The sequence below is a fragment of the Vigna unguiculata genome, chromosome 8 (genome assembly GCF_037176805.1).
Source record: "Vigna unguiculata cultivar grain cowpea cultivar isolate G323 ecotype 2 chromosome 8, ASM3717680v1, whole genome shotgun sequence".
In the NCBI taxonomy this organism is placed as follows: Eukaryota; Viridiplantae; Streptophyta; class Magnoliopsida; order Fabales; family Fabaceae; genus Vigna; species Vigna unguiculata.
Window position 1 is genome coordinate 6,884,383 of NC_140799.1, and position 25,144 is coordinate 6,909,526.

A 25,144-nucleotide genomic window follows, 5' to 3' on the forward strand; every position below is an offset into this window, starting at 1 on the left:
ACATCTTGCTCTCTCATTCAAGGTTCTGTTCATTCTTTCTGCCACACCGTTTTGTTCTGGTGTTCCTGGAATCGTCTTGATCATTCTGATCCCATTCTCTGAACAAAACTCCTTGAATTGATTACTGTCATATTCTCCACCATTATCAGACTTCAAACATTTAATCTTTAAACCTGTTTGAGTCTCAACCTCCTGTTTCCACCTTTTAAACACAGAAAACACATCAGATTTATTTTTAAGAAAATAAACCCATACCTTTCTTGTAGAGTCATCAATGAAGGTTACGTAATACTGTGAACCTCCAAGAGATTTCACTGGAGCTGGCCCCCAAACATCTGTATGCACTAGTGCTAGTCTTTCAACTTTAGACGACTTACTTGTTTTGGAGAAGCTAACCTTTTTCTGCTTTCCAAAGATACAATGTTCGCAAGGTCCAACGTCAACATGCTTCAAGTTAGGTATTTTACCTTTAGAGACCATGAGCTTCATTCCTTTCTCACTCATATGCCCAAGTCTCTGATGCCACAAAGAGGAACTGTTGCCAACTTCTGCAACTGATATCATATCCTCATCTGCAATCATGTAAAGAGATCCTTGCTTCTTCCCACGAGCAACAACAAGATTACCTTTCATTACTTTCCAGTGTCCATCTCCAAAGGTGGTGTAATGCCCCTCATCATCCAACTGCCCTATAGATATTAAGTTTCTCTTTAAGGCTGGAATATGTCTGACATTCTTCAAAGTCCACACACTTCCATTAGAGGTTCTGATATTGATATCACCTCTTCCTATAATATCAAGAGATTTCCCATCTGCAAGGTAGACATTCCCAAACTTTCCTGGAACATAGTTAGATAATAGTTCTAAAGAAGGTGTAGTATGAAATGACGCACCTGAGTCCATAATCCATGAATCAATAGAACAATCTAGACTACATAATAGTGCATCTTCAATTTCATCAGTTGCTGCATTTGCTGATTGATCACTATCTTGCCTCTTGTTGTTGTTGTTCTTCCTTGGAGCCCTACATTGATTTGTAAAGTGACCCCTTTTCTGACAATTCCAACAAGTGATATCATTCCAGAATTTTGGTTTTGATTTCTCTCTAGACTTTGATCTGCCTCGACCTTGATTACGACCTTTCTGGCTACTTCTTCCTCTAGTTTCAGTACTCAATGCTGAACCGGAACTAGAACTGGAAGATTCCCCTGAACTTTTCCTGCGAACATCTTCGCTTAAGATCAAGTCACGGATGTTATCAAGCTTCAACTTACTATTACTTGCAGAATTATTAACTGCAGTAACAGTTGCACTCCAACTTTCCGGAAGAGATGATAATAAAATTAATGCTTTCACCTCATCATCAAATGTTATCTGCACTAATGTCAACTGCGCAATAATTGTATTGAATTCACTAATATGATTAGTAATCGAGTTACCTTCACCCATTTTTAGGTTGACTAGTCTGCGAATCAAATACACTTTATTGGCTGCAGATGGCTTCTCATACATATTTGACAATGCCTTCATCAAATCTACGGTTGTGTTCTCGTTCATGATGTTGAACGCAACATTCTTGGCTAATGTCAATCGGATCACACCGAGTGTCTGCCGATCTAACAAATCCCATTCCGCCTGCTCCATGTCAGTTGGCTTCTGCCCTATTAAGGGTAGATACAACTTCTTCTGATACAGGTAGTCCTCTATCTGCATCTTCCAGAACCCGAAGTCACTGCCATCAAACTTCTCAATCCTCACCTTCCCTTCTTCCAATGCCATTGCTCTTGCTGCTTTGACGAAAGCTCCTGCTGCTTTTGACCAAAGCTCCTGCTGCGGCTTTTGACCAAAGCTCCTGCTGCCTTTGACCAAAGCTCCTGCTGCCTTTGACCAAAGCTCCTGCTGCCTTTGACCAAAGCTTCTGCTGCCTTTGACCAAAGCTCCTACTACTTCTCTAAACTGAGATCCCCAAGAAGAAAAAAATAGAAACCAAATCTTTTCTGATGTGGAAGATCAGACAATGCTGCAACCACAGAGCATACTAAGAAAAATGGCTCTTGATACCAATTGTTAGGAACAAGGTAATAAAGGAAAGAATAAAGGAGAGAAAAATAGACACAGAGAATTTAACGTGGTTCGGCTACAATGTGTATGCCTACGTCCACGACTACACTAGGAAGTATTTGTATTTTTGGTGTATCTTAAAGCTTTACATAGAGTCTCTTATATAGTAAAATAGAGAACCACAACTCACTATTCTAAGCGATGTGGGACTAAATCAAGCACCATAATTCTAACAATTCTCCCACTTGGGGTTTGATTTACATTACCACCTAGTGTAGTGCCTTCATCATCAATCTTCTCGAAGGCCAGTTGAGGCAATGCAAAGCCTCAACTTAGTTGTTGTGACAGTCTTGGTTAACATATCAGCTGGATTCTCTGCACCTGGAATCTTCAACAAAATCAAATCTCCATCATTTATCAAGTTTCTGATAAAATGATACTTCAATTCAATGTGTTTGCATCTGGAGTGAAGAATTGGATTTTTAGCAAGACAAATGGCACTTTGACTGTCACTGAACAATGAAGGTTCATTAGTGTTGTTCTCCCCGGTGAAACCCCCTCTGTAAAACCTGACAGACTCTAGATTGGCCAATAATAACCAGAAACTCTTAAATTTTTATATGATTCGCAATATATTTATATAAATATTTAACCAAATCAATTTTAATCATTCCTAAAATTTGTTATATTACTATGAATTATAATTTTGGAGTGTAAAAAAATTCTCTTCTATCCAACACTCTTATATTTTGTTTAGAAATTGTGACTATATAATATATTTATCGCTAAAGTACAAAATTGACATTTGTCATACATGATTTTTTTTTTCTAAGACAAAAAAGTAACATTGACATTTATGAGTTGGTTACGTGCATATTGGCACTAATTAAGGTTTATCCATAGGGTGTAAGAGCTTATTTACTTAAATATAGATAATAGAACTTACATTAAATAGAGAATGAAAGTTTTTTTTTAAATAAATAAATTTAAAATATCTCATATTTTTTTATTGTAAAATTTTATCTTTCTAAATTATAAATTCTTTATACTCTATTTAAGACTATGGATTATAGTATATGTTTTTCACTATTACGGTTAGATATGATTTAAAAACAATCTCTTAGGATCTGGTTTGGAAAATTAAGCAGCATTATTCAATAATTTAGTATGACTCGAAGTGAGGTAGATCATTTAGTTTTTTAATATCACTCAAGTGTTGAATGTGTCTATTTGATAGTATATGTTGATAACATTGTTCTTACAAGCATTGACTACCATGACATCTCTCAGATGAAACAAATCTTTGTCACCATTTTCAGTCCAAAGATCTTGGCAAACTCATATATTTCTTGGGTATTGAGGTAGCACAATCCAACGATAATATTGTTATATCTTAAAGAAAATATGCTTCAGATATTTTAGAGGAAACTGGGTTGATAAATTCAAATTTGTTGACACACCCATGGATCTCAATGGTGAAAGTGTCACTCAAGTGAAACTATAACAATGGATGAAGCTTTGAAACCTATTGAAAGATATGAAATTGGTGTGTACTATTGAAACATTGGGAAAACACTCAAGTAATAGTCACTCAAGCATGGAAAAGGGCATTTAAGCAAAAGGCACTAAAAAAAAAAGTATAATGCTTAAGAGAGGAGTCATGACTCTTTAGAGGTATTTCACTCCAATGGCTTGATATTGCTTAAATGAGAAAGCCAATTTCCTATAATATATTCCATAACAATATATACACATCATCATCATCATCAAACAACATTTCATACATGCATCTCACATATCAATCCCATATAATATCATGTAAATAACATCACATGTAAATCATCAACATTATCACCATAAAATTATAAGTTGTTTTAGTGAATTCATATCACTTTAGAAATATTACTTCTTAAAATTGTGAAAGACTTCCTCACTTGAACGACCTCATAAAACTTAGACATTATAACTCCAAAGAGTATATGTGGTTCTGTCTGTAAGAATTAAATGAAGTATTTAGCCAAGAAGGGGTGATTGAATTGACCCTTTTAAAAAAATAGGTTCAATTTTATACTTGTGAAAATATTTTATTTCAATTTGATTGACCAAGATTTTAGCAATCTACCATTTCTGAGTCACACATTTTAACTGATTAAAAACAGAGTCAATAGATTAAAAATACTAATAGTGAGTATTTAGAGAAATCAACACAATTCAATAGATTAAAGAACGGGATCAACAAATTGAATTACTAACAATAAATATGCAGAAAACTTAATTAACACAAGATTTTGAATCTGATCAATTTCTCAGTCAAGATTACTTTCAATTAACAACAAAAGCAATGTTTTATCAACAAATTGTACATACATGTAGAAATTACAAAGAAAGATCAATTAAGTTGATTTTCTTGATGATTTTAACAAAGAATAAATTAAGATCAGAAAGTTAAACCAATGCAGGTAGATTTGTATATTGGTTCACTCGTAATTGAGCTATATCTAGTTAGTCAAGACAACCCAAGTCTGAATTTCTACTATTTCAAAAATTTTACACAATCCTTAAGAGATTAAACTTTTGAAAAAACAAAACAATATACCAAGGCTCTTTAATCCCACAAGAATCTCAAACAACACAACAAAAACCTTTCTTGCAAACATGGAATCCCACCAGGAACACTATAAAATCTTAAGAGAAATCAAATATGTTACTTGCAAAACTATAACACCAAAGATGGTGGTTGGTTGCTGGATGAATACAAGTTTGATGGATTTCAATTTAATGGTGCTACATTAGTGATGTACACTCATCGCGTGTTGTAAGTACACTCTAATTGGATTTGGTGTTTGGCCTTTAAGTTTCTTGGTACTTTAAGATTACTTTTGATACATTTGTTCTTGGTTAAGTGTTCAAGTATTATTACAATTTCAATTGAATTAGGAAAGGGAGAAATTATCAATATCATTAAGATTTTTATCTGAAAGTTGTATAGGATTGGAAAGATTCATTACATTCGTGAGCTTGTTTGTTTTCTTATTCTTACTTTAGATATTTGAATTTGTCAAAATGTAGAATGATATAACTAATAAAGTAATGATCCAAAAGGACTACAAAGGGGTTGTAGGCATTGGTATATTGTATAGTGTTGGATTATTGAGTCTTTTATGTTAAATCCAATGAACATGGTGACATAGAAAAGAGAGAATATAACTAGGATTTTATATTCAATTAATAATTGTAATTTTTCAAGAAATTTTATGTTTATTAGTATTAGAATAATAATTTGTCTAGAATTTTAATTATCTTTGGGTTATAAATCACTACATAATCCAATTATGAAGACCTATAATTCCAAAGTTTATGTGTTTAATTTCAAAAAGTAGTGTGGGAACGAGTTTGCCCCTTATATGAGGTTAAAGGGGTCATGATAAAGAGGGATATGATTTGTCTTAGAGTCCTTTCAACAGTGGTATCTTTTGAGTGGTTCGCATGACCATAAGATTTGCTTATGGATGTGTATATTGCTTCTCAAGAGAGTGTGATTGATATAGTTCTTGTTTACAAGGTAGTGTTTTGAATTATTGATGACAGTTCTTGCAAATCAAGTGTCATGCAGAGTTTTCCAATCTAGGTAATATTATGTCTCTAATTAATTAATTTATTTATTTTAAGTTCTTTTATATATTGTTTCATTCCTATGTGATGTGCACTATTATTGATGAATAAGGTGTTCATCTTATTTTATTTTCCATTTCTCAGTATAGGCAAAAATGTTCATGGCTTAGCTCATGCTACTTCTACATATCAAAGAGTACTTGAAAAAAATCGCAAACTATACAATCAAGTCCTAATCCGTTAGGTGAAGATTAAGATGAAGAAAAAATATAAAAAATTTGAAATGTTATGTATGAAAATCAAGATGAAGAGGAATGAAAGGGTAGACAAGTGGTTCACAAATTGTACTTTTTCTATTCTTGTGAACATAATACTTTTTAAATAGTTGTAAGTACTTTTACTAACGAATGTGTAGACATTATTACAATATCATTTTGCAATATATAGACAAAATTTAAATTTCATTATATATTAGAAGTGTTTTAATTAATATAGTTTAAATTTTATTTATTTTATTTTACTTCTACTATGTTAGTAGAATACATTTATTTTAATTAATATTTTTAAAACAAAATTATTGAAGAGTGTATTAACCCTAACAAAAAACTAGAAAAAAATAAAGGATTTTTAAATATTTATAATAAAATAATTACAAATAAAGGATGTTTTAAACCGCCACAAAACAATAGTCATTAATAATTAAAACTCCCATAAAAAAATCTTTCATAATATAAATCGAATACCAGATAATATCATAAACCTCCACAAAAAGTTGTGACGAATCTACACACACACACACACACACACACACATATATATATATGTATGTATGTATGTGTGTGTGTGTATGTATTTACAATATTGTATGCATCTTATATCCAGACCGTTTAGTACATCCTATATTTCCTACACTAGAAGAGGAAGAAGTATTATTTATTTACAGCTTCCCCCTCATATACTGGTTTTCAAAAGGTGGACGTAAAAAGTTATGGATAGGATTCACTTGGACTGTTGGGGTAAACAGAAGGTAACTCCGATTTGTCCTTCGATGACAATTAGCGCGTTTGGAGCAGAGAGAAAAGCAATAGTAGAGTTTCTCGTTCCCTGAAATGTTACAGAATTATTTACTGCTTTGGTTTGTCATGCATTCCTCGGGAAAACAGTCACAATGTCAGCGAAGAAGGGATCAGGTATGTTTGGAGCAGCCATCTATGATAAGGTTATAAAATTTTGTTTTTCACACACAATCATAAAATAAGAAAGTGAGACAAATATCATATAAAAAATATACAACATATCATAACAAGATAAAATGAAATGAAAATTCTCCCAAATCCATAAAACTGGATTTTATCATACTTTATAAAGATATTGATTAATTTTGTAGTGACTAGTCAGAATAAATGAGCTCATGGCCAACAAAGTAACTCAAGAACATCTCATCTTGAGTAATACTAATTAATTTAAATCCCCAAGGTTATACCTCCAACTACAATAATTAAATCTTTACTTATCATAAATTTTATTTCAATATTAAACCATATAATTATATAAATAAATATATATAATCAATGAATAGTTAAAATAAATATACATAAATAGAAAGGACCAGTACGTAACTGGAGATAAATATAAATAAATAAATGAGAATAAATATAAATTGAATAATATGACCAGTGCATAACTAGAGATGAATATAAATAAATAAATAAGAACGAGAACTAAATATAAATTAGAATGAGGTTAGGGACACCTCACTTAAAGGTAAATATAAAAATAATTATGAGGAGATAAGAAAAATAAAAGTCAAAAGATAGAATGATAAATGTCTCATTCCCTTACCTTAGAGATTGAAAAAGGTCTGAATAAATGCACAATTCAACTCTTATTTCTCCTTTGAGTCTCTTTGTTAGTTTCCCTTATTCTAATGTGCTTCTTTAATTCTCATATCTCTTTTTTTTTCTTATTGTTTTTTCCTCGTATGGCTTTCACTGCACTATCCTCTTTATATAGAGGCTTTGAAGATTCAATCATTAAATTCACCCAATCCTATCTTAGATTTTGTAATACAGAAATAGGAATCTTATTAATTGAAATTTTATCTGTTACTGAATGTTGTCCTGCATCATTTATTCTAAAAGATAAACTCGAATTATAAATATGCATATACTTTAAAACTTAAACATAATCTATTATATAATGTTTATAACATTATGATATTAATATATATATATATATATATATATATATATATATATATGAAATTTATATATTTTTATAACTGAAAAAAAATTATTATAACTATTTAACCAATTTCTTTTATCTTATAAATTTTTATAATGTTTATATTTATATATACATAGTTTATTCAATTAGATACAACAAGTACATAAATAAATGACTTGGAAGATGGTTTCTTTCTTCGAATATACGAATCCAATTAAAATAATGGAATATTTTATTGGAGTGAATGTAGGTTGTTGAGTATGAAGAAAGAATTTGTCAAACACATTAATTGTGCATGTTTTGGATTGTTCTTTACCATAAAACAAAAACAAAAAAATAGAAGCCACCCGTTGAAATTTGAAAGTCCACTTTTTCGTCCCTTCCAACAATAAATTGAAAAGCACCACAAGCTCCAACCATGGACACCTGTGTTCTTGTGCCTTTGCAAATAAAGTAATAAAATAGTCTAAGGATGATGAATCACCTCTTCTTTCAAAAAAAAAGTCCAACAATCAAATCTTGTTCACAAGATTAAAACAAGAAAGTAATCACACTTTTTTTTTTTATATTTTGTTTTGTCAAATTGCAATTTTGATCAATTTATGATTCTTAATTTGTTTAGGTTATGTTAGTTCCTAGATTTATAAAATTTGTCATTTGAGTCCAATCCTTAATTTATAGACTTTATTTTGTTGTTGTGTTTTAGTCTAATTAAATTGTAAATTCAACATATTTATTTAAGGTATCATTTAAAAAACTTTAATTAATTAAAATGTAATGTGCATACTCCAAATACTCCAACAATTTATGATGGACTCAAACTTTTGGTTGTTTATATGTCTCAAATCATCGAATCTATCATAAGGTATATACTTAATTATCTTGTTTAAGTAAAATTATATTTTAGCGAGGTATCATTAGAATCAGTCCAAATTTTGTATTATTATTTTTTTTTATATCTTTGTTCTATTAAGACTTCAAAATATATTAATATCATAATATTAAAATTTTAATAAAGAATTCAAATCCTCGCTAACACGTATAAACCTAGTAAAATATGTATTAAAATGTTATATTATATAAACACATTATTCACGTATAATTTATTATTCTCATTTCCATAAATTAACTATAAAAGTTTAAAATCTTATCTAAAATTTTAAGTTTATTGTGGATGAAAAAAAATATAACTAGAAAAAAAACCTAATTAAAGTGTATTGTTATATTCACAAAAATAAAGTTAAAATTGCGAATTTTTAAATAGAAATAATAATAACTTAATAAATAAAGAATAATATTGAATTATGTAATGAATATGTTATAGGGTCACAGTTGAAGTTGAACGCGTAAAGTCAACGTACTTGCCAACATCATTAAATCTGCCCACAAAATAAGCGTTGCATGCGGAACTTAAATTGTTAATATATAAACATTTCAATAATTTAATTGTAAATATTTTAAAGATTTAATACATTGATGTTTATTTTATAATTAATATTGTATAAATAATATAATTAATTTTTTAATAATAAATGTTTTTTAATGTATCAAAATATTTTGGATTTATGATAAGCATTTAATATAATAGTACAAAGTTGTTTTTAAGTATCGTTAATTTTTAAAAGTGTATATGACCAAATTACCTAATAAAATGCTTAATGTAGTTAATATATACATATGGCCAAAATTTATATTTTTTTTTAAAACTTATAATAAAATATATCCAACTTTTTGTGATTTTTGTCAATATTATTTAAAGAAAAGTAATTATATTATATTATATTATATATATATATATATATATATATATATATATATATATATATATATATATATATATATATATATATATATATATATATATAATATGGACATGCAATAAATACTCTTACTGTCTTAAAAAAACAAAAAAGAAAAACATTCCATTATGATTATGTAATAATTGTTTTTATTGGTAAATTCAAAGTGAAGAGAATTATTTTACTATTATTTTCTTTTTTCTTTGGAGCACAGCTAGGGCTGTTAGAAAAAGAACCCCTACCAGTGTTGTTCATTTATTTAAGTTGTTAAGAAGTTAGGGGCTTATCATAACGTAGCAGGTGAAACCTTTAATGCATAACTGCAAAGCATTAAAAAGAAATTTTAAGATAAAAAAAAAACAGAAATAAACTTCATTCAATTAAATGCTTTAAAAAAATAAAAAAAGATTAAATCGAAAATAATACTATGTACATCTCTATTACTAAATAATACTAAAAAAAGGATTAAAAAAGTTTACTTAAAAGATAAGTTAGTCATATTGAATATCTCCAACCATAAATAACCTAAAACACTAAAGTATACGAGTTTAGCGTCTACGATCTATAACTCTAAAGCAGAACATTTATGATCAATAATTTTAGAAAACATATATAATTAAACATCAAACGTAAAAATCGAAAAAGCTTAATAATTTTAAAAAGGTAATTTCAAGTTGAACCTAATTTCAAAAAGTTAATTTAAAAAGTGAAATTTATATTTACTTAAATATATCTCTTTCATGATATTGTGACTAATTATTTGGTCACACTTTCCCACCAAATCAACCGACAATCTATATAAGTCTGACATTATCAGAAACTTATGTACAAGTCTTCCACATTTGTCTTTATTCTATCTCCACCCTTATATTAATTTCATGCACCATCTTAATTACCTCGTACTTTGGTTCTCTTCATTCTAAAGTACCCTTATTTCCCACCACACACACAGCCATGGTACAGGCAAAGAAGTTCAGAGGAGTGAGGCAACGTCAATGGGGTTCATGGGTCTCAGAAATTCGTCACCCTTTGCTGTAATAATCACCTCTTCCCACACCATTCCTTCATATACTTTCAACTTTAACCTCATGCAGTTTCATGTCGTAAACTTTTTCTTTCCATACTTAATCTCCTTTTAAACTTTTTTTTTCTTTTTAATTTTTGTGTTTGGTTAAGTATATTTACAAAAGAAAGTGCAAATTTCAATTTTTATAAGTTTGAATTAAACTTAAAATTCACTTAAATGATAAAAAATCATTAAAAATCTAATTCAATAATACTTGTTGTTTGTTGAGTATATCTTGTTACGTGATATCATAATGTTATCAAATCATCACTAATATTTAGTTTCATGTTCTCGATGAGTAAATAAGAGAGAATGTGTTAAAGATTTCTTATCATTTAAGGTTAAAACAAATTTACATTATAAATAAGTACAAATTTAATCTTACAAGTCAGTCAGTGTATCGAAATTATCTATGTTTTGATGGAGATAGTTTTGGATGAACAACAGGAAGAGAAGGGTGTGGCTAGGGACATTTGAGACAGCAGAGGCAGCAGCGAGAGCATACGACGAAGCAGCGATTTTGATGAATGGTAGAAACGCGAAGACCAATTTCCCTACAGCACCATCGAAGGAGGGTGAAGGTGGCAGCATTTCCGGTGTGTGTGAAGACCCTTTTTCATCTCCGAGTGTTCTTTCAGAGCGTCTGAGTAGAAAGCTGAAGAAATGCTGCAGAGAGCCCTCTCCTTCGCTGACATGTCTGAGACTAGACGCTGACAATTCCCACATCGGAGTGTGGCAAAAGGGTGCAGGAGCAGACTCGGAGTCGAATTGGATTGTGAGGGTGGAGCTTGGGAAGAAACGTGCAGAGAGTGAGTCAAGTGTGTCAGAAGGGTGCGCACAAAATGATGGTGAAGAAGATGAAGAAGATAGAATTGCGATGCAGATGATTGATGAGCTTCTTAATTGGAACTATCCATGTGGTGGTTCAAGTAATTAATTCACCTTTAGGATTTGAAAAAAGAAAAACCTTTGGTGTGGGAATATACAGCATGTCCATTTTCTTCTATCTTTATCATAAGCTTTTTTTTTTTTTTTTGTTTGGATTGTGTAAGATGGTTATTGACAATCTCATCATATTGCTAATATGATGTTAATATATTGGGATACAATACAATACATGTGGATAAATAATGCAGAGAATTTAATCCATCTCTGTCTATTTGATAGACATGTTTTAATATATAAATATTGTGAGAAAAGCAAGTTAGATTAATTACGTAAGAGAATTTAAGTTGAGAAGTATTACTAAATTTGGACAGAGTGTTTTGGAGGTGAAACGACTAGTACTACAAGTATTAATGGAATTTTATATATATGAGAAAAATTAACAATAATATATATATATATATATATATATATATATATATATTAAAATATATATTTGATCTTTATTTTTATTAGTTGTGTCAGTTTAGTTTTTATAGTTTTTTTTAATCTAATTCCAATTTTCGTTGATTTTATTTAATTTGGTATTTTTTTGCTTAACATCGACAATCATATCTCACTTTGTGTTCTTTTTAATTTTTTAATATTTTTAAAAAATATTCACGTGTCAACCCAATAGCGTGCCACATGTCATAGCTAATATTTCATATTCAATTTGTTTTCTATATTCATTATTTTTGTTCAATTTAGTCCATTTTTTTAAGTAACGTAATTTTGTCTCTCTTCAAATTGAAGTCAAATTTAATTTTTATATAAATGTTATAACAATGTTTTTATTAAAATTTACATTTTTGTTAAATATTTTTTGTGTAGGGTTACAAATAGTTTAAATTAGAACAAAAAATTTAAGGATGTGGACTGATATCATTGATCTAAACTCTTAAGAGATTAAAATATTACATGATCAGATAAAGTAATTGTGTTACTCCCCACTTTTTAATCTTTCAAAATTTTTAAAATTACATTTGATTTTGAACTTCTTACAATTTTAGATGAATGGTGTTAATACTCATCCGTAATATTTTTGTTCTAATTTTAAACTAATTATAACATGAAATCATAAATATTTAATAAAAATATCATTATAATATTTATAAAAATATTAAATTCGGTCTCAATTAAAAAAACAAAATTAATCCATTTAAAAAAATTAGACTAAATTAAAAAAAATAAAATTAACAGATATAAAAACCAAAGTGAGCGTAAAACATATCAGAATGATGATAACTATCTTTATACGCAATGCAAGTAAAACATTTTTTTAAATATATGTTATCATTGACCAAAACATATGAGAATGTTTAAATCAAGAATGATTTTATCAAATAAATCAGTAATTCATAAAAAAAAGAACATTTTTAATGAACTTTTATTAATAATAAAAATTGTGTCAACCAAAATCTCTTCCAATGTTGCAGTGGAACATACTCCCTAAAAAATTTAATAAAGACCAGTAACTAGTTAAATAGTTTGTATTAATAATATCATTACTTAAATTTAACAATAATAAATATGTAGCATGATACAAATAAAATAATTGAATAAGTGGCTTTTATATTTGTATGAAGATGGCATAGCAGATTGTATATTTAATAAGAGCAATTATAGAAGTTATAGAAGCATAGTGTGCATTAATAAGTAAAGGTGGAGATTTGTTTGTATGAAAGTCATGTGGTGTATGTTTAGTTTAGCATATGCAATAGGTCTTCAAAATCATAAATAAGAAAATGACAAGACATGGAGTTATGATTCAAGTAGTTACCAATCAATAAATGTCTCCTACAGAACAGGGCAAATATTATACTGTTTCTGCGTTATCTATTTGCTACCATGTCACCTCAATCACCTTACACAAGTCTCTCTCACTTCTATGCAAGTCAACTCTTACAATTTCGGAGTAAGATAAACTTTTCAATAAAACACGATTAGGGATTAGGCTATGATCAATATTAAAAATGAATTTGAAAAAGAGGAAGCGAATGGATCGAAGTATTTAAAGTTTAAAGTTTTTGTTGTTTATTTTAAAGAATTTGAAGAGCCTTCTCAATTTCAATCTCACCCTAAGTAGTATCTTTTAGATTAATCGGCAGAGTAGACACGATTATATTAATACAATACAATTCTTTTGGTAAAACAAGATTGTTTTGAATTCGTAATGGTAAAATAAGGTCAGATGAATTTTCTTTTATAAAATAGGGTGAAGTCGTCATAAGTCAAGACGATATTCAAATTGAAATCATCAAAAGTGTCACCGGTTTCCTTTTTTTTTTGCAAAAGCGACGTCGTTAAGACTCCTACCAATTTCTGTATTAAAAAAAATACAGAACTGCAGTCGTCATGAGTCCTAACAATTTTAGTTTTTTAATATACAAAAACCGATAGAAGTTCTTACAACTTCACTTTTGCAAAAGAAAAAAGAAAAAAAAAATCGACTACAATTATGATGACCTCGTTCTGACTGTCGTCATGTATCCTAATGACTTCACCCTATTTTACAAAAAAAAAAAATCCATTAACCCCATTTTACAATTACGGGTTCAAAACAATCATGTTTTACAAAATATTAACTAATAAATAATGTTATGGTTTATACAAAATAAGTGAATATTTGTCTAATATATTGAAATATGTCAACATGACTTTGACAAATAATTAAATGAAAAAGCACAAAACAGCAGAAAGTTAACTCAAGTTTATGAAACAAACACAAAAAGTGACAAATTGTTTAAATTTTAGAACTTGACACCTCTCTTTTGCCTCCCAAATTTTTTTACATTCATATGTGTTTGGTCTAGTGTGTGCAATTGTGTTAGTAGGTAGGGTAAGACTTAGGCATTAACAATCACGTCATCTAGGGATAAACCTCACTTGATTAGCCAATGAAACTCTTCCTCCTTTTCTGAACAACCATAATCTAAAGTCTAAACATGACCTGAATAAGTAGTCTACATTAATATGTGAAACTTAAATAAAAATAAAAAACTACTAGACATAACAGATTTAAAGAAACCTATGGTAAATTTGTGGAGTCGTAGCATGTCCATAACACCAGCATGAGCCAAAGCACAACAAAATAAATCAGGTCTCTGTATAGAGAAGTAAGAATAAAATAAACAAAGATGTTGACAGAAAATCTACAGATAAAACAATGAAAAGACAAAGTTCATGAATTAGACCTGATTTAGACAAGCACCAACAAGAAGTCCACCATGTTTACAACTTTGTAAAACTAATCATGCTTTGTAGTCATAATATCTCTTCCAAAAAAAATGTAATGGAGATATCTTCCAAAAAGACATTCAAATCCGGTCTTTGCATTTGTTTGTAACAAATGCCTTCAAAAAAGACCATAACCGCATAAAAGAAAAAACAATTTAAACTTAACAAAATAATAAGTACATATAATAATAATAATAATAATAACAACAACAATAATAATAATGATGATGATAATTAAAGTAAGACAAACATCTTAAATGGATTAAGAGTCACAATGTTGGTTGTTGTAAGATGATGAACCAACTCCGCTTGTAGACCCATCTACTCCTGATGTTACTTCAACTCCTCCCATTGTGTTACCATTAAACTCTAAAATTAATTGAAGCAAAATATTATTAATATACAAAACAACATAAGTACAAAAGAATTTTTGAAGAAAAATAAACCAAACTCTTACCTATGAAAATCTTCTCAAAAAGCTCAAACTCTTCATTGACATTGATACCATCAAATTGAGCTATAATAGATCTCAACCAATTTTGAGCACAAATGAGTTCCTCAACCATTGGTGGATATAAAGAGCTTATAAAAACATTCAAAACCCTACTTCTAGTATTAAATGCACTCTCAAACGCAACTATGGAAAAAGGAGTGGTCAACACGTCTCTAACCATTTTTGATAAAATGGAAAACCTTGAAGAATTTATTTTCCACCAAACCAATGCCATTAACAACAAACTCATTTAATACCTTTCTAAACTCTTTTTTTGTCTATGGTGTATTTTTCTCTCAAATGCTTCTAAAAGAATCAACCATTGCCAAATATTCAGGAATTTCAACAATGATTGATGCATCTCTTGATGCTTAGTTAGCTTCTCAGGTCTATGTTGTTCATTATGAACTAATTTGTACTAATGATACATTTTTTTTCAAGTTGCATTTTATACAATTAATTAAGTCTACAACTTTGTTTGAATCATGTTTATACATTTCTTGAAATTTCTAAATGACATACTCATACTTGTAACAAGGATAAAAAATGACACCAAAATACGATAAGCGATTGATGTTATCAACATTACCCCAATACTTGTGATACTTCAACCTCATATCACAACTAGTAGGTGCTAATATAATATTCAGATTCATAGTTGTCTTTTCAAGTGCAAAATGAATAATAGTCATTTGGTGAAATACAATATGTATACTCACATGCAATGATGTAGAAAAAAAATTAGTGGCTTCATAGAAATTTTTTAGAAAATTAACAAAATCTTGGGCATGTTTCCAATCACTAGTAGTTGAGGGACCTTCATCATAAAAAAAAATCATAGCTAGAGTTTTCATCGTCAAGCTTTTCAAGGCAACTTGAAATTTTGTTGTTGAATCTAAAATCAAATATGTGGAATTCCACCTTGTGGAAACATCAAGACACAATAGTCTTTTGCAATCAATTTTGGAAAACACTATAGACTCTTCAAATTTAGCCAATCTTTGTGATGAAGACCTTACAAATCTGATAGCATTCCTAGTACTTGTTATTGAATTGTACAACTCTTTTAAATCATCACTCACAACTAAGTATAGTATATGAGCATAACAACACATGAAGAAATTGTCCATTCATTACTAATCCACCCATATTCTTCAATATTTGTTTTAAATATGTAAGAATCACATTATTAGATGATGCATTATCAAATGTGATTGTGGACACACTTATAACTTCCCATTAACTTCAAAATTCTTCAACTTTTTTTCATATTGTTTCCCCTTTATGATTAGGTATGACTGAAAAACTGATCATCCTTTTTGGATACATCCAATCATTATCTATGAAATTTGCAGTGAGTGTTAGGTAGTTTATGTTCTGAATTGATGTCCAACAATCGGTAGTGATAAGTTCTACTCTAACACAATTTTACTTAAAGAAGGCCTTTAATCTACATTTTTCATCCATATATAGCTGAAAATAGTCACTAGCTATTGTGAACCTTAATGGGACAACAAATGAAGGTTGTAATGGTCTGTACAAGTTCTTAAAACCCTTACCCTTCACCACTCTAAATGGTTGTTCATCCCCAATAACAAACATAGGAATTGCCTTTTGACAAGCTTCAACATTATACTTTTGGGGGTTGCAAGAAGATTGTTATTGTCACCACTTTTAAAGGTACGAGTCGTTTGGTTGGGGTCATCAATGGCAACAAATGGATATTTAGGACACAACCTTTTAAGGTGATTAATAAGGCTTGACGTTCCATGTGTCTTTGGATCACATCTAAATTGCTTACCACAATAATTACATGTTGCAATTGAATTTGAGGATTCAAGAGATCTTGTGAAGTGATCCCAAACAACATAAGTTGTTTCCTTACCATTAGAATTTAGTTTTCTTCTTCTTTTTTTTGTAAAGAGGAACATTATGGTCCCTTCTTACAGGTTCAAGTTCAGTTGTGAGGTGATCTTGTGAAGTGATCCCAAACAACATAAGTTGTTTCCTTACCATTAGAATTTAGTTTTCTTTTTTTTTTTTGTAAAGAGGAACATTGTGGTCCCTTCTTACAGGTTCAAGTTCAGTTGTGAGGTTTGGCAAGTCAGATTGTTGCGAACTTGGATGCAATTCTTGACTATGTCTCTCCATTACAATTGTAACAAAGAAATCATAGTCGATAACTACCAATCATATATGTGTAGTTTATTTTAGAGATTTCTATCTATAAATTTAATTGTTTGACCTTTCTAATATTGTACAACAATATTGATAAAGAATAAATAGTTGGTGAGTAGAGATCGAATTTCTAGCACATATATTTTAAAAAAAGTTTTTAGTGTATAATGGAATATTATAAAGTAGCATGTATTGGTATGTGTTATGTGTATTCATGGATAAAAGTAGGAAACAAAGATACTTACCGTATTTGAGGGGTTGCCTAATTAGTTCAATGTGTTTAGTGTTAGATTTAGTCTGCAACATTCACATGTTAGCACAATCAGTGTGACATATAATAGTTTTGTTCATCTAATGTCAAATTCAAAATAAAGTAAACAACATTACATTATTTTCATTGGCAGAAACATCTCTTACTTTATTTGGTAACGACAGTTTAAGAGATCAAATTTATCGATAGTGCATTACTTACGTACTTGTTAACTAATTCATTGGCTAATTTCATGTTTACATTAACAATTTCATTGGATTTTTATAAAAACATGATTATCTACCAACAAAGTAAATGTTCAAGTTATCAATAAGTTACAAATATTTTAGCAGGTATTTTAGGCCCTCTGAAGAAAACAAATTAGTCACATGAGATTAAAGAAACTTTACCTTTACAATGCCAATCTTCTTCAGTAGTTCCCTTTCATCATGGCGCAAAAGGTTTATACAAAACTGCATAACAAGAAAAAAAATGAGATTCTAAACAACCCTGATAAAAATAATCACCTAAAATATCATATTGGCTGCACATACAAACCTTGTCACAATTTTTAACACCCCGGGACTTCAAATCAACAAAAAAGAAGAGTTTTTTTTTTCTTATAACATAACAACAACATTAAGATTAGAGATTTAGGGGTGAAACGACAGTCATTGTTGTCGACCCAGTCGACGGCGACAACACCTTTGTCATGGGTCTGCAGGTGATAATGTCTATTTTTACCTCTTTTTGTGTCTTTATTGTCTTGAATAAATCAAACATTTCCTAAGTTTAGTGTGTTTTGTTTTGTTTTGTTTTGTGTTTTAGTTGTTTTATGTTTGTTTTGTATATAATCTCTATTTTAAGTGTGTTAAATAAGTTAATAAGAAACATTTGTGGTGGGGGGAAAAAACAAGAACTCAAGGGAGCCTGATCCGACAAGAAAATGTTAATTTTAAAGCAAATACCCACATCGGGCGCCACTGGAATCACGTCCAGTGCTTCAAATACATAATGTTGTCAAATTGTCCAAGGCTGAGTGTAAGACCCGTAGAATTTAATTAATTAAATAAATAATTAATTAATAAATACGGGAGGGGAAATAATTATGACATTAAATTATGGTTGGTATGATGTGGAAAAGTACTAGCTCAAGTGGTTGAGAGTATTTAAAATGGTGTGAGAGGACTTGGGTTCGGGTCCTATGTATGCTAACTTTTGTGTTATTGTTTTATTATTTAAATCTATGTAATCATGTTCTGGTATGATATGATGTCTGAATTGGATTTGTTAAGCATGAAACATGACTTGGTTGAATTGGTTGGATAATTACTTTGTGATTTGTGATTGAATGGTTATGGGTTCAAACCTGGGTAAAAAGTGGCCATAGGGAAGGTTTTGGCAAGCTGGAATAGCAACCTGAATTAGAGCACGAAAATCAGAGAGATTGGTGAGGTTTGAGTGAGGTTCTGGTGAGATTTGAGTGACCACATCAAGAAAGGGAAGACGTAGTGATCATTGGAGTATCTCAAACAATTCAATTTAAGTGAAGGAATTCCAGCTTAGGGGAGCTGGACTCCGCGATTTTGTTTTAGAAGAATAATAACATGTGATGTATGATAATTGAATGTCTATCTACTGTTGTATGCTTGAATTTCTGCGTTTCTGGAAATTTTCCAGAAACCGCCTGGCGGGTGATGAACCACCGCCAGGCGACTCATCTGTTCTGCACTATTTTGGGGTTCTGGAAAGGGAACCGCCTGGCGGCACACTCCCGGCCGCCAGGCGACGCTTAGGGTTATTTCAATTTCTGGGTTTGTGGATGAAGCGCCTGGCGGGGCTAGTTGAATCGCCAGGCGGCGTGGGGCATTTCTCAGATTTTGGGCTTTTTGGGGTTCTGGGCTAAATCTAATCGGGGTAAAAGTCAGTGGGGAACCGTAAAGGGTGGTAATGTTAACTAACAGTAGGCATGGACACCTAATTAAGGGCTTAATTGAATGGAACAGTGTGTGTAAGCTTAGGGTTGAGGGTGTGTTATCTTGGATTGCTATTTGAACTGAATTGTGGTGAATTGGATATAGGGATAAGGATTAGTATAATTAAAATATGGAGTCATCGTGATTGTACTTGGACTGGATTACGTGAAGTGCGAATTCACAGAGGTGGAGAAATGGTGGGGTTTTGGATGCGGGAAGAATCTGGGAAATACCCAGATGGCAAGCACCGCCTGGCGGCACGTGGGCTGGCCGCCAGGCGCTCGCGCAGTAGCAAAGATACTGCAAGTTGAGGTGTTGTGCGCTGAGGATGGATTTTGCTATACTGGGTTGGAATCAACCGGGGGAAAGTTTTAGTGATCTTTGGGAAGGTTGACGAGGGAGTCGTGCACGAGTTTCAAGAGTGGGTTGAATTGCTTTAGGAAGGAGAGATATTAAATAATATGGGCCTCCCTTGTTGTGGGGTAATAGTGATTCTGAATAGTGAAATAGTTGAGGGAGGAGGGGATTAAAGAATCGACCAATTATCGGGAATGAGAGCTCAAACAGTGAAGTGGACTTGGCAATAACTTAGGTGTAATGAATTTAGGAGTACTAATGTGCTAAGAATGGAGGAGTTTAATGTTAGGACTGAATGGGTGTTGCTTCCAAGTTAGGATGTCGAGGATTGGACCTTATCATTGTTAGTAACCATTTAAGTAATAATTCGGGAATAGATCAAATGGAGATATGATAGAACTGTGTTAAACTTGAATAGTAAAACTAGAGTATGTTGTACTGTCATGACGCTTGGCGGTGGGATCTGGACCGTCAGGCGGTAGCGGAAGCACAGAGGGGTCTTAGTGCTTGGTGCGCCTGGCGGCAGAGGCAATTCCGCCAAGCGGTTGCTGTTGCGAGGACGATTAAAAAGGCGTTGTGCGCCTGGCGGTACGCGACACCCGCCAGGCGGTCTGGGAGCCGGCAGCGCCTGGCGGCACGTGTCCCCCGCCAGGCGATTTATACTGCTACAGCTTTGAGTTTTATTTATGAATTTGTGATCTACAGTGCGTCTAGTGATGCTTTAAGGGTGAGATTGCTGGTGTTCCTTGAGTTGTGGCTCGGAACGTATCCCTTGAGTTGTGGCTCGGGATAGGGGTTAAGCACGTGGTATTCCTTGAGTTGTGGCTCGGAATAGCATCTCTTGAGTTGTGGCTCGGGATGGCGGATGGACACAAGGAACCCTTGAGTTGTGGCTCGGGTTGGCGAGTGTTGCCGGTGTGAGTGTGCTGGTTGTGGCCAGTACGGATGGGTCCAGATGGATTGCCCTCCTCAGTTGTTGACTGACGAGTTTGGTAGTTTTGGGACGATACGGACTATGTTCGTATATGGGAACTCTACCTGGCGTTGCGGTGTATGATCCGTAGCATGTTTTCCTGCACGTGCTCTATCGGTTGTGGCCGATAGGTATGGCAGCAAGTCACCTTGAAGAAATCCTCAGACGTTGTAGAACACGAAAAATCTGATTGGGGGTCAAATGGTAGGAATTAAAGAACTGGGTAATGTGATATGTTTATGTTATGTACGCTATCTTGTGTTGATATGCTTATGTTTCTGCAACTGTATTCATGTGATTTAATTGTTAAGCTCACCCTATCTACGTGTGTGTGGCGATGATCGTGTACGCGGTACACGGGAACAGATTCTGTTGATGCAGGTGGCTCAGGTGACGCTTAGCCGCATAGAGGGGTTAGATGTGGGGAAAATGCTTATGTTTCTTTATTGCCTTTGAAAACAGTTGTAAACCCTGATGGGTAATTTTATGACGTATTGTTTTGGTATTCATAGACTTTATTTGATGGTTTAATAAAGTTTTTAAATTTTCCCGCCGTTTTGGGAAAATGAAGTATTATTAAAAGCACGTGGTTTTAATTTAATTCTTTTATTTATTTACAAATCAGTAATATCCTGGCGGGATGTTACACTGAGCGGTGACGAAATAGGATTGAGCGCCACAAGGCTAAGTGTTGGAAAGTGGGGTTGAACGCCATTCAATTTTGTAAAACCTGGCGCTGAGCGCTGTTGAGACAAGGTTGAGTGGTGGCGTCGCTGACATGTCAAAAAATGAGTTTTTAGTCTTGTTTCTCGCGAGGGTTTGGTCCATTCCTCATTTTGCATGTTAGAGAAACACTTTTGAGTGCTTGGAGAGCCTCTTGGAGGTTGCTAGGAGTGTTGGGAATCTCTCCATTCCTCCTTGGGTCTTCTCCTCCATTCATGGTGGTTTTCCCCCTTTTTGGGGTTAGAGAGGAAGATGGGTTGCGAATTGGAGATGGAGACACGGATGGGAGGTGCAATTGGAGCATGGAACAGTTTCAAAGAACCTTGGGAGAGAGCTTGCATCTTCTCTCTAGTTTCCATTTCTTCCCTATTTCCTCAATTTTTAAAAACTAGGTTCTACACCATGGAGAGCTAAACCTATTTGTTGAGATTAGATGTAACAAACTGAATTCTTGTGTACTATGTGATGTTAATCCATATGCTTTTCCATTTCTATGTTAGTATTTAATTTCCATGCTTAATGCTTTCTTTGGTTTGGGCACCCATGCATGATTTGTGGTTCTTGAGGTGTTGAAAAATGTATTTTGAACCTAGAACTGAAATTGAATGCCTAATGGAACTTATATCTAGGGATAGAACATATCATTAGTAATCTTAAGACTCTTGAACTTAATGCATGATTTCACTTGTTGAGGATTCAAGGAATTGAAACTTGATGAGTTATCATAGACTCAAAGTCGCTAGGAATAGGATTTGAGTATTCTTATGAGTTGATTTTGACTTGAAATTGGAATTGAGATGTTTGTGAATGCATGAGAATAAAGTGAATGAAATCTAGTCTTGACAATTGTATATAATCTATGTTAAATTTCTATTGCACACCAACTGTTTGATAAAATACCAAAAAGAGTTTCTTTGTGTTTTTGTGAGCTTTGTTGTCTATTTGAGTTGTGAATTGTGAGATTTGTCATGTATTGCACAAGTCAATGTAGAGAGAAAGATATATTTATTACTTGCTACGTGCGACCAATGCACTTGTCCTTTTTCACATTAAAGTAGGATGCGAAGGGAAGGGAAAGACTCGCCAGTTAAAGCAAAGGCAAAGTAGGGAACTAGTCTGCAAAGGGATAACCTTCAATCAACCACAAAATCCACAACCACTTGTATATATATATATATATATATATATATATATATATATATATATATATATATATATATATATATATATATATATATATATATAAAATTTCTTATTTATTGAATTTTTATTATTTTGTGATATCATTTGTTCTGATACACCTAATAGTTTCAAATTGTTTAGGAGTCGAGGTTAAGCGCATTTTAAATTTTCTTCCTCCACATTTTGAGACGTCTTTGAAGGACGAAATTGTGACAACGTTTCACAATATAACTTACCTTTTCAATAAAATATATATTAACCTTGAAAACTTTAAGTAATTAATTTTTACATATTTTATTAAAAAAATATTTCATTTATATTTATTGTTTCTCCCTAAAATTTATTTATATTAAAGTTGTCATATTTAATGTATGTGTTTATTTTGATGTTAATTTTGGTCTGAAAAAAAATACATTAATAAATTAAGATAGGGAATTATTTATTTCGACTTTCAAACTACTATTATTCATATACGAAAATAATAACTTCAACAATTTTAGTATACTTATGGCATTAAAAATATTAAACTTTTTCTTTTCTAATAAAATAACATATAATCTATTACATATTAAGAAAAGAATATATCACCAAAATTACTACATTATCCATCTTCTTTTATTGACAAGTGTCATAAAGTTTAATTTTTTCGTCATTTTAAAACTGTGTAACAAAAGGATCCGGGTTCAAATCCTACAAAAACCAATTTGTTTTTATTTTTTCATTTATTTATGATTTCAACTATAATATTAATTATAAGTAATATTATTATTTGTAATATTTTTATAATTATTATTATTTCTAATTATTAATAATATATTATTATTTGTAATATTTCTATAAATATTATTATTATTATTATTTGTAATTATTAATAATATTATTATTATAAATATTATTTGTAGTGATAGTAGTAAAATTATAATCAATATTAATATTATAATAATAATAATAATAATAATAAATATTATTATTATTATATGTTACTATTATATATTATTATTATTGGTAATATTAACATTATTATTATTTATTATTATTATTATTATGAGTAAAGAAGTAATTAGAAAAATTATTAACTATAATATAGGAAAATTAATAGTGAAATTATTAGTATTATTACTATTCATATTTTGTTATTAGGAAAATTATTAACATTATTAGTAATAATAAAATGATTACTAATAATAAAATGATTACTGTTATTATTATTGTTATTAATATTATAAGTATTATTAATCATATTAATATATAATATATTAATATTATGATTATAAATGATTGTTGTTATTATCAAATTTATTGACAATATTAGTAGTAGTAAAAATATTAGTATAATATTACTTATATTATCAATATATAATATATTAATCTTTTTATATATTATGAAAACAAAAAATTAGAAAAATTTATTATTATTAAAATAATAAAATAGTGAAAGTATTATGTAATAAAATATTATGAAAATTAAGTTATATTGTTGTAAATGTTGTTATTAAGGTAATGAAATAGTAAATCTAAGTGATGCAATAATAATTTCAGTTTTAAATATAATAAATAGAATTGATATCACAATATAATACATTTAATTGAATTTACAAAATATTATAATAGTCTATGATCCGTGCGAACATTTTTTTTTTAATTTTTTTAGAATAATAATATAATTGTTATTATATTTATTTAACCATTAAAATACTAATAAAAATATTAATAAAAATTATAAATTATAAAAATTTAAAAGATTAAAACTCTATTTTGCAAAAATATTTAGTATAACAACATTTTCTATAATTAAAAAAAGCACACTTATAATAATAACACCATTATGAATAGTAATAATAATAATTATGATACCAATAATAATAATAATAATATTTATGATATAAATATTAATATTAATGCTAACACTAAGTCTAATGTCAACTATAATAATTTATAATTATATATAAAGATATACATTAACAACAAAACAAATAAAAATGACAAGTAATGAAAATACGATCCCGGTGTAAATAATTTAAGATGTATGTCTGACTACAATAATAATAATAATAATAATAATAATAATAATAATAATATCATTA

At 30.4% G+C, this 25,144-nt stretch overlaps 1 protein-coding gene and 1 pseudogene across 1 annotated transcript; one reads left to right on the forward strand and one right to left on the reverse strand.

Annotated features, from left to right (window-relative positions):
• The first annotated feature begins 10,544 nt into the window (after positions 1-10,544).
• LOC114192994 (ethylene-responsive transcription factor SHINE 2-like) lies at positions 10,545-11,953 on the forward strand. The gene is made up of 2 exons (XM_028082679.2): positions 10,545-10,732; positions 11,212-11,953. Exons 1-2 carry the CDS (start codon positions 10,653-10,655, stop codon positions 11,699-11,701), a joined length of 570 nt encoding a protein of 189 aa, XP_027938480.1. The 5' UTR covers positions 10,545-10,652; the 3' UTR covers positions 11,702-11,953.
• A 3,237-nt stretch (positions 11,954-15,190) lies between these two features.
• LOC146884067 (zinc finger BED domain-containing protein RICESLEEPER 2-like) lies at positions 15,191-17,352 on the reverse strand (annotated as a pseudogene).
• Positions 17,353-25,144: the final 7,792 nt, after the last annotated feature.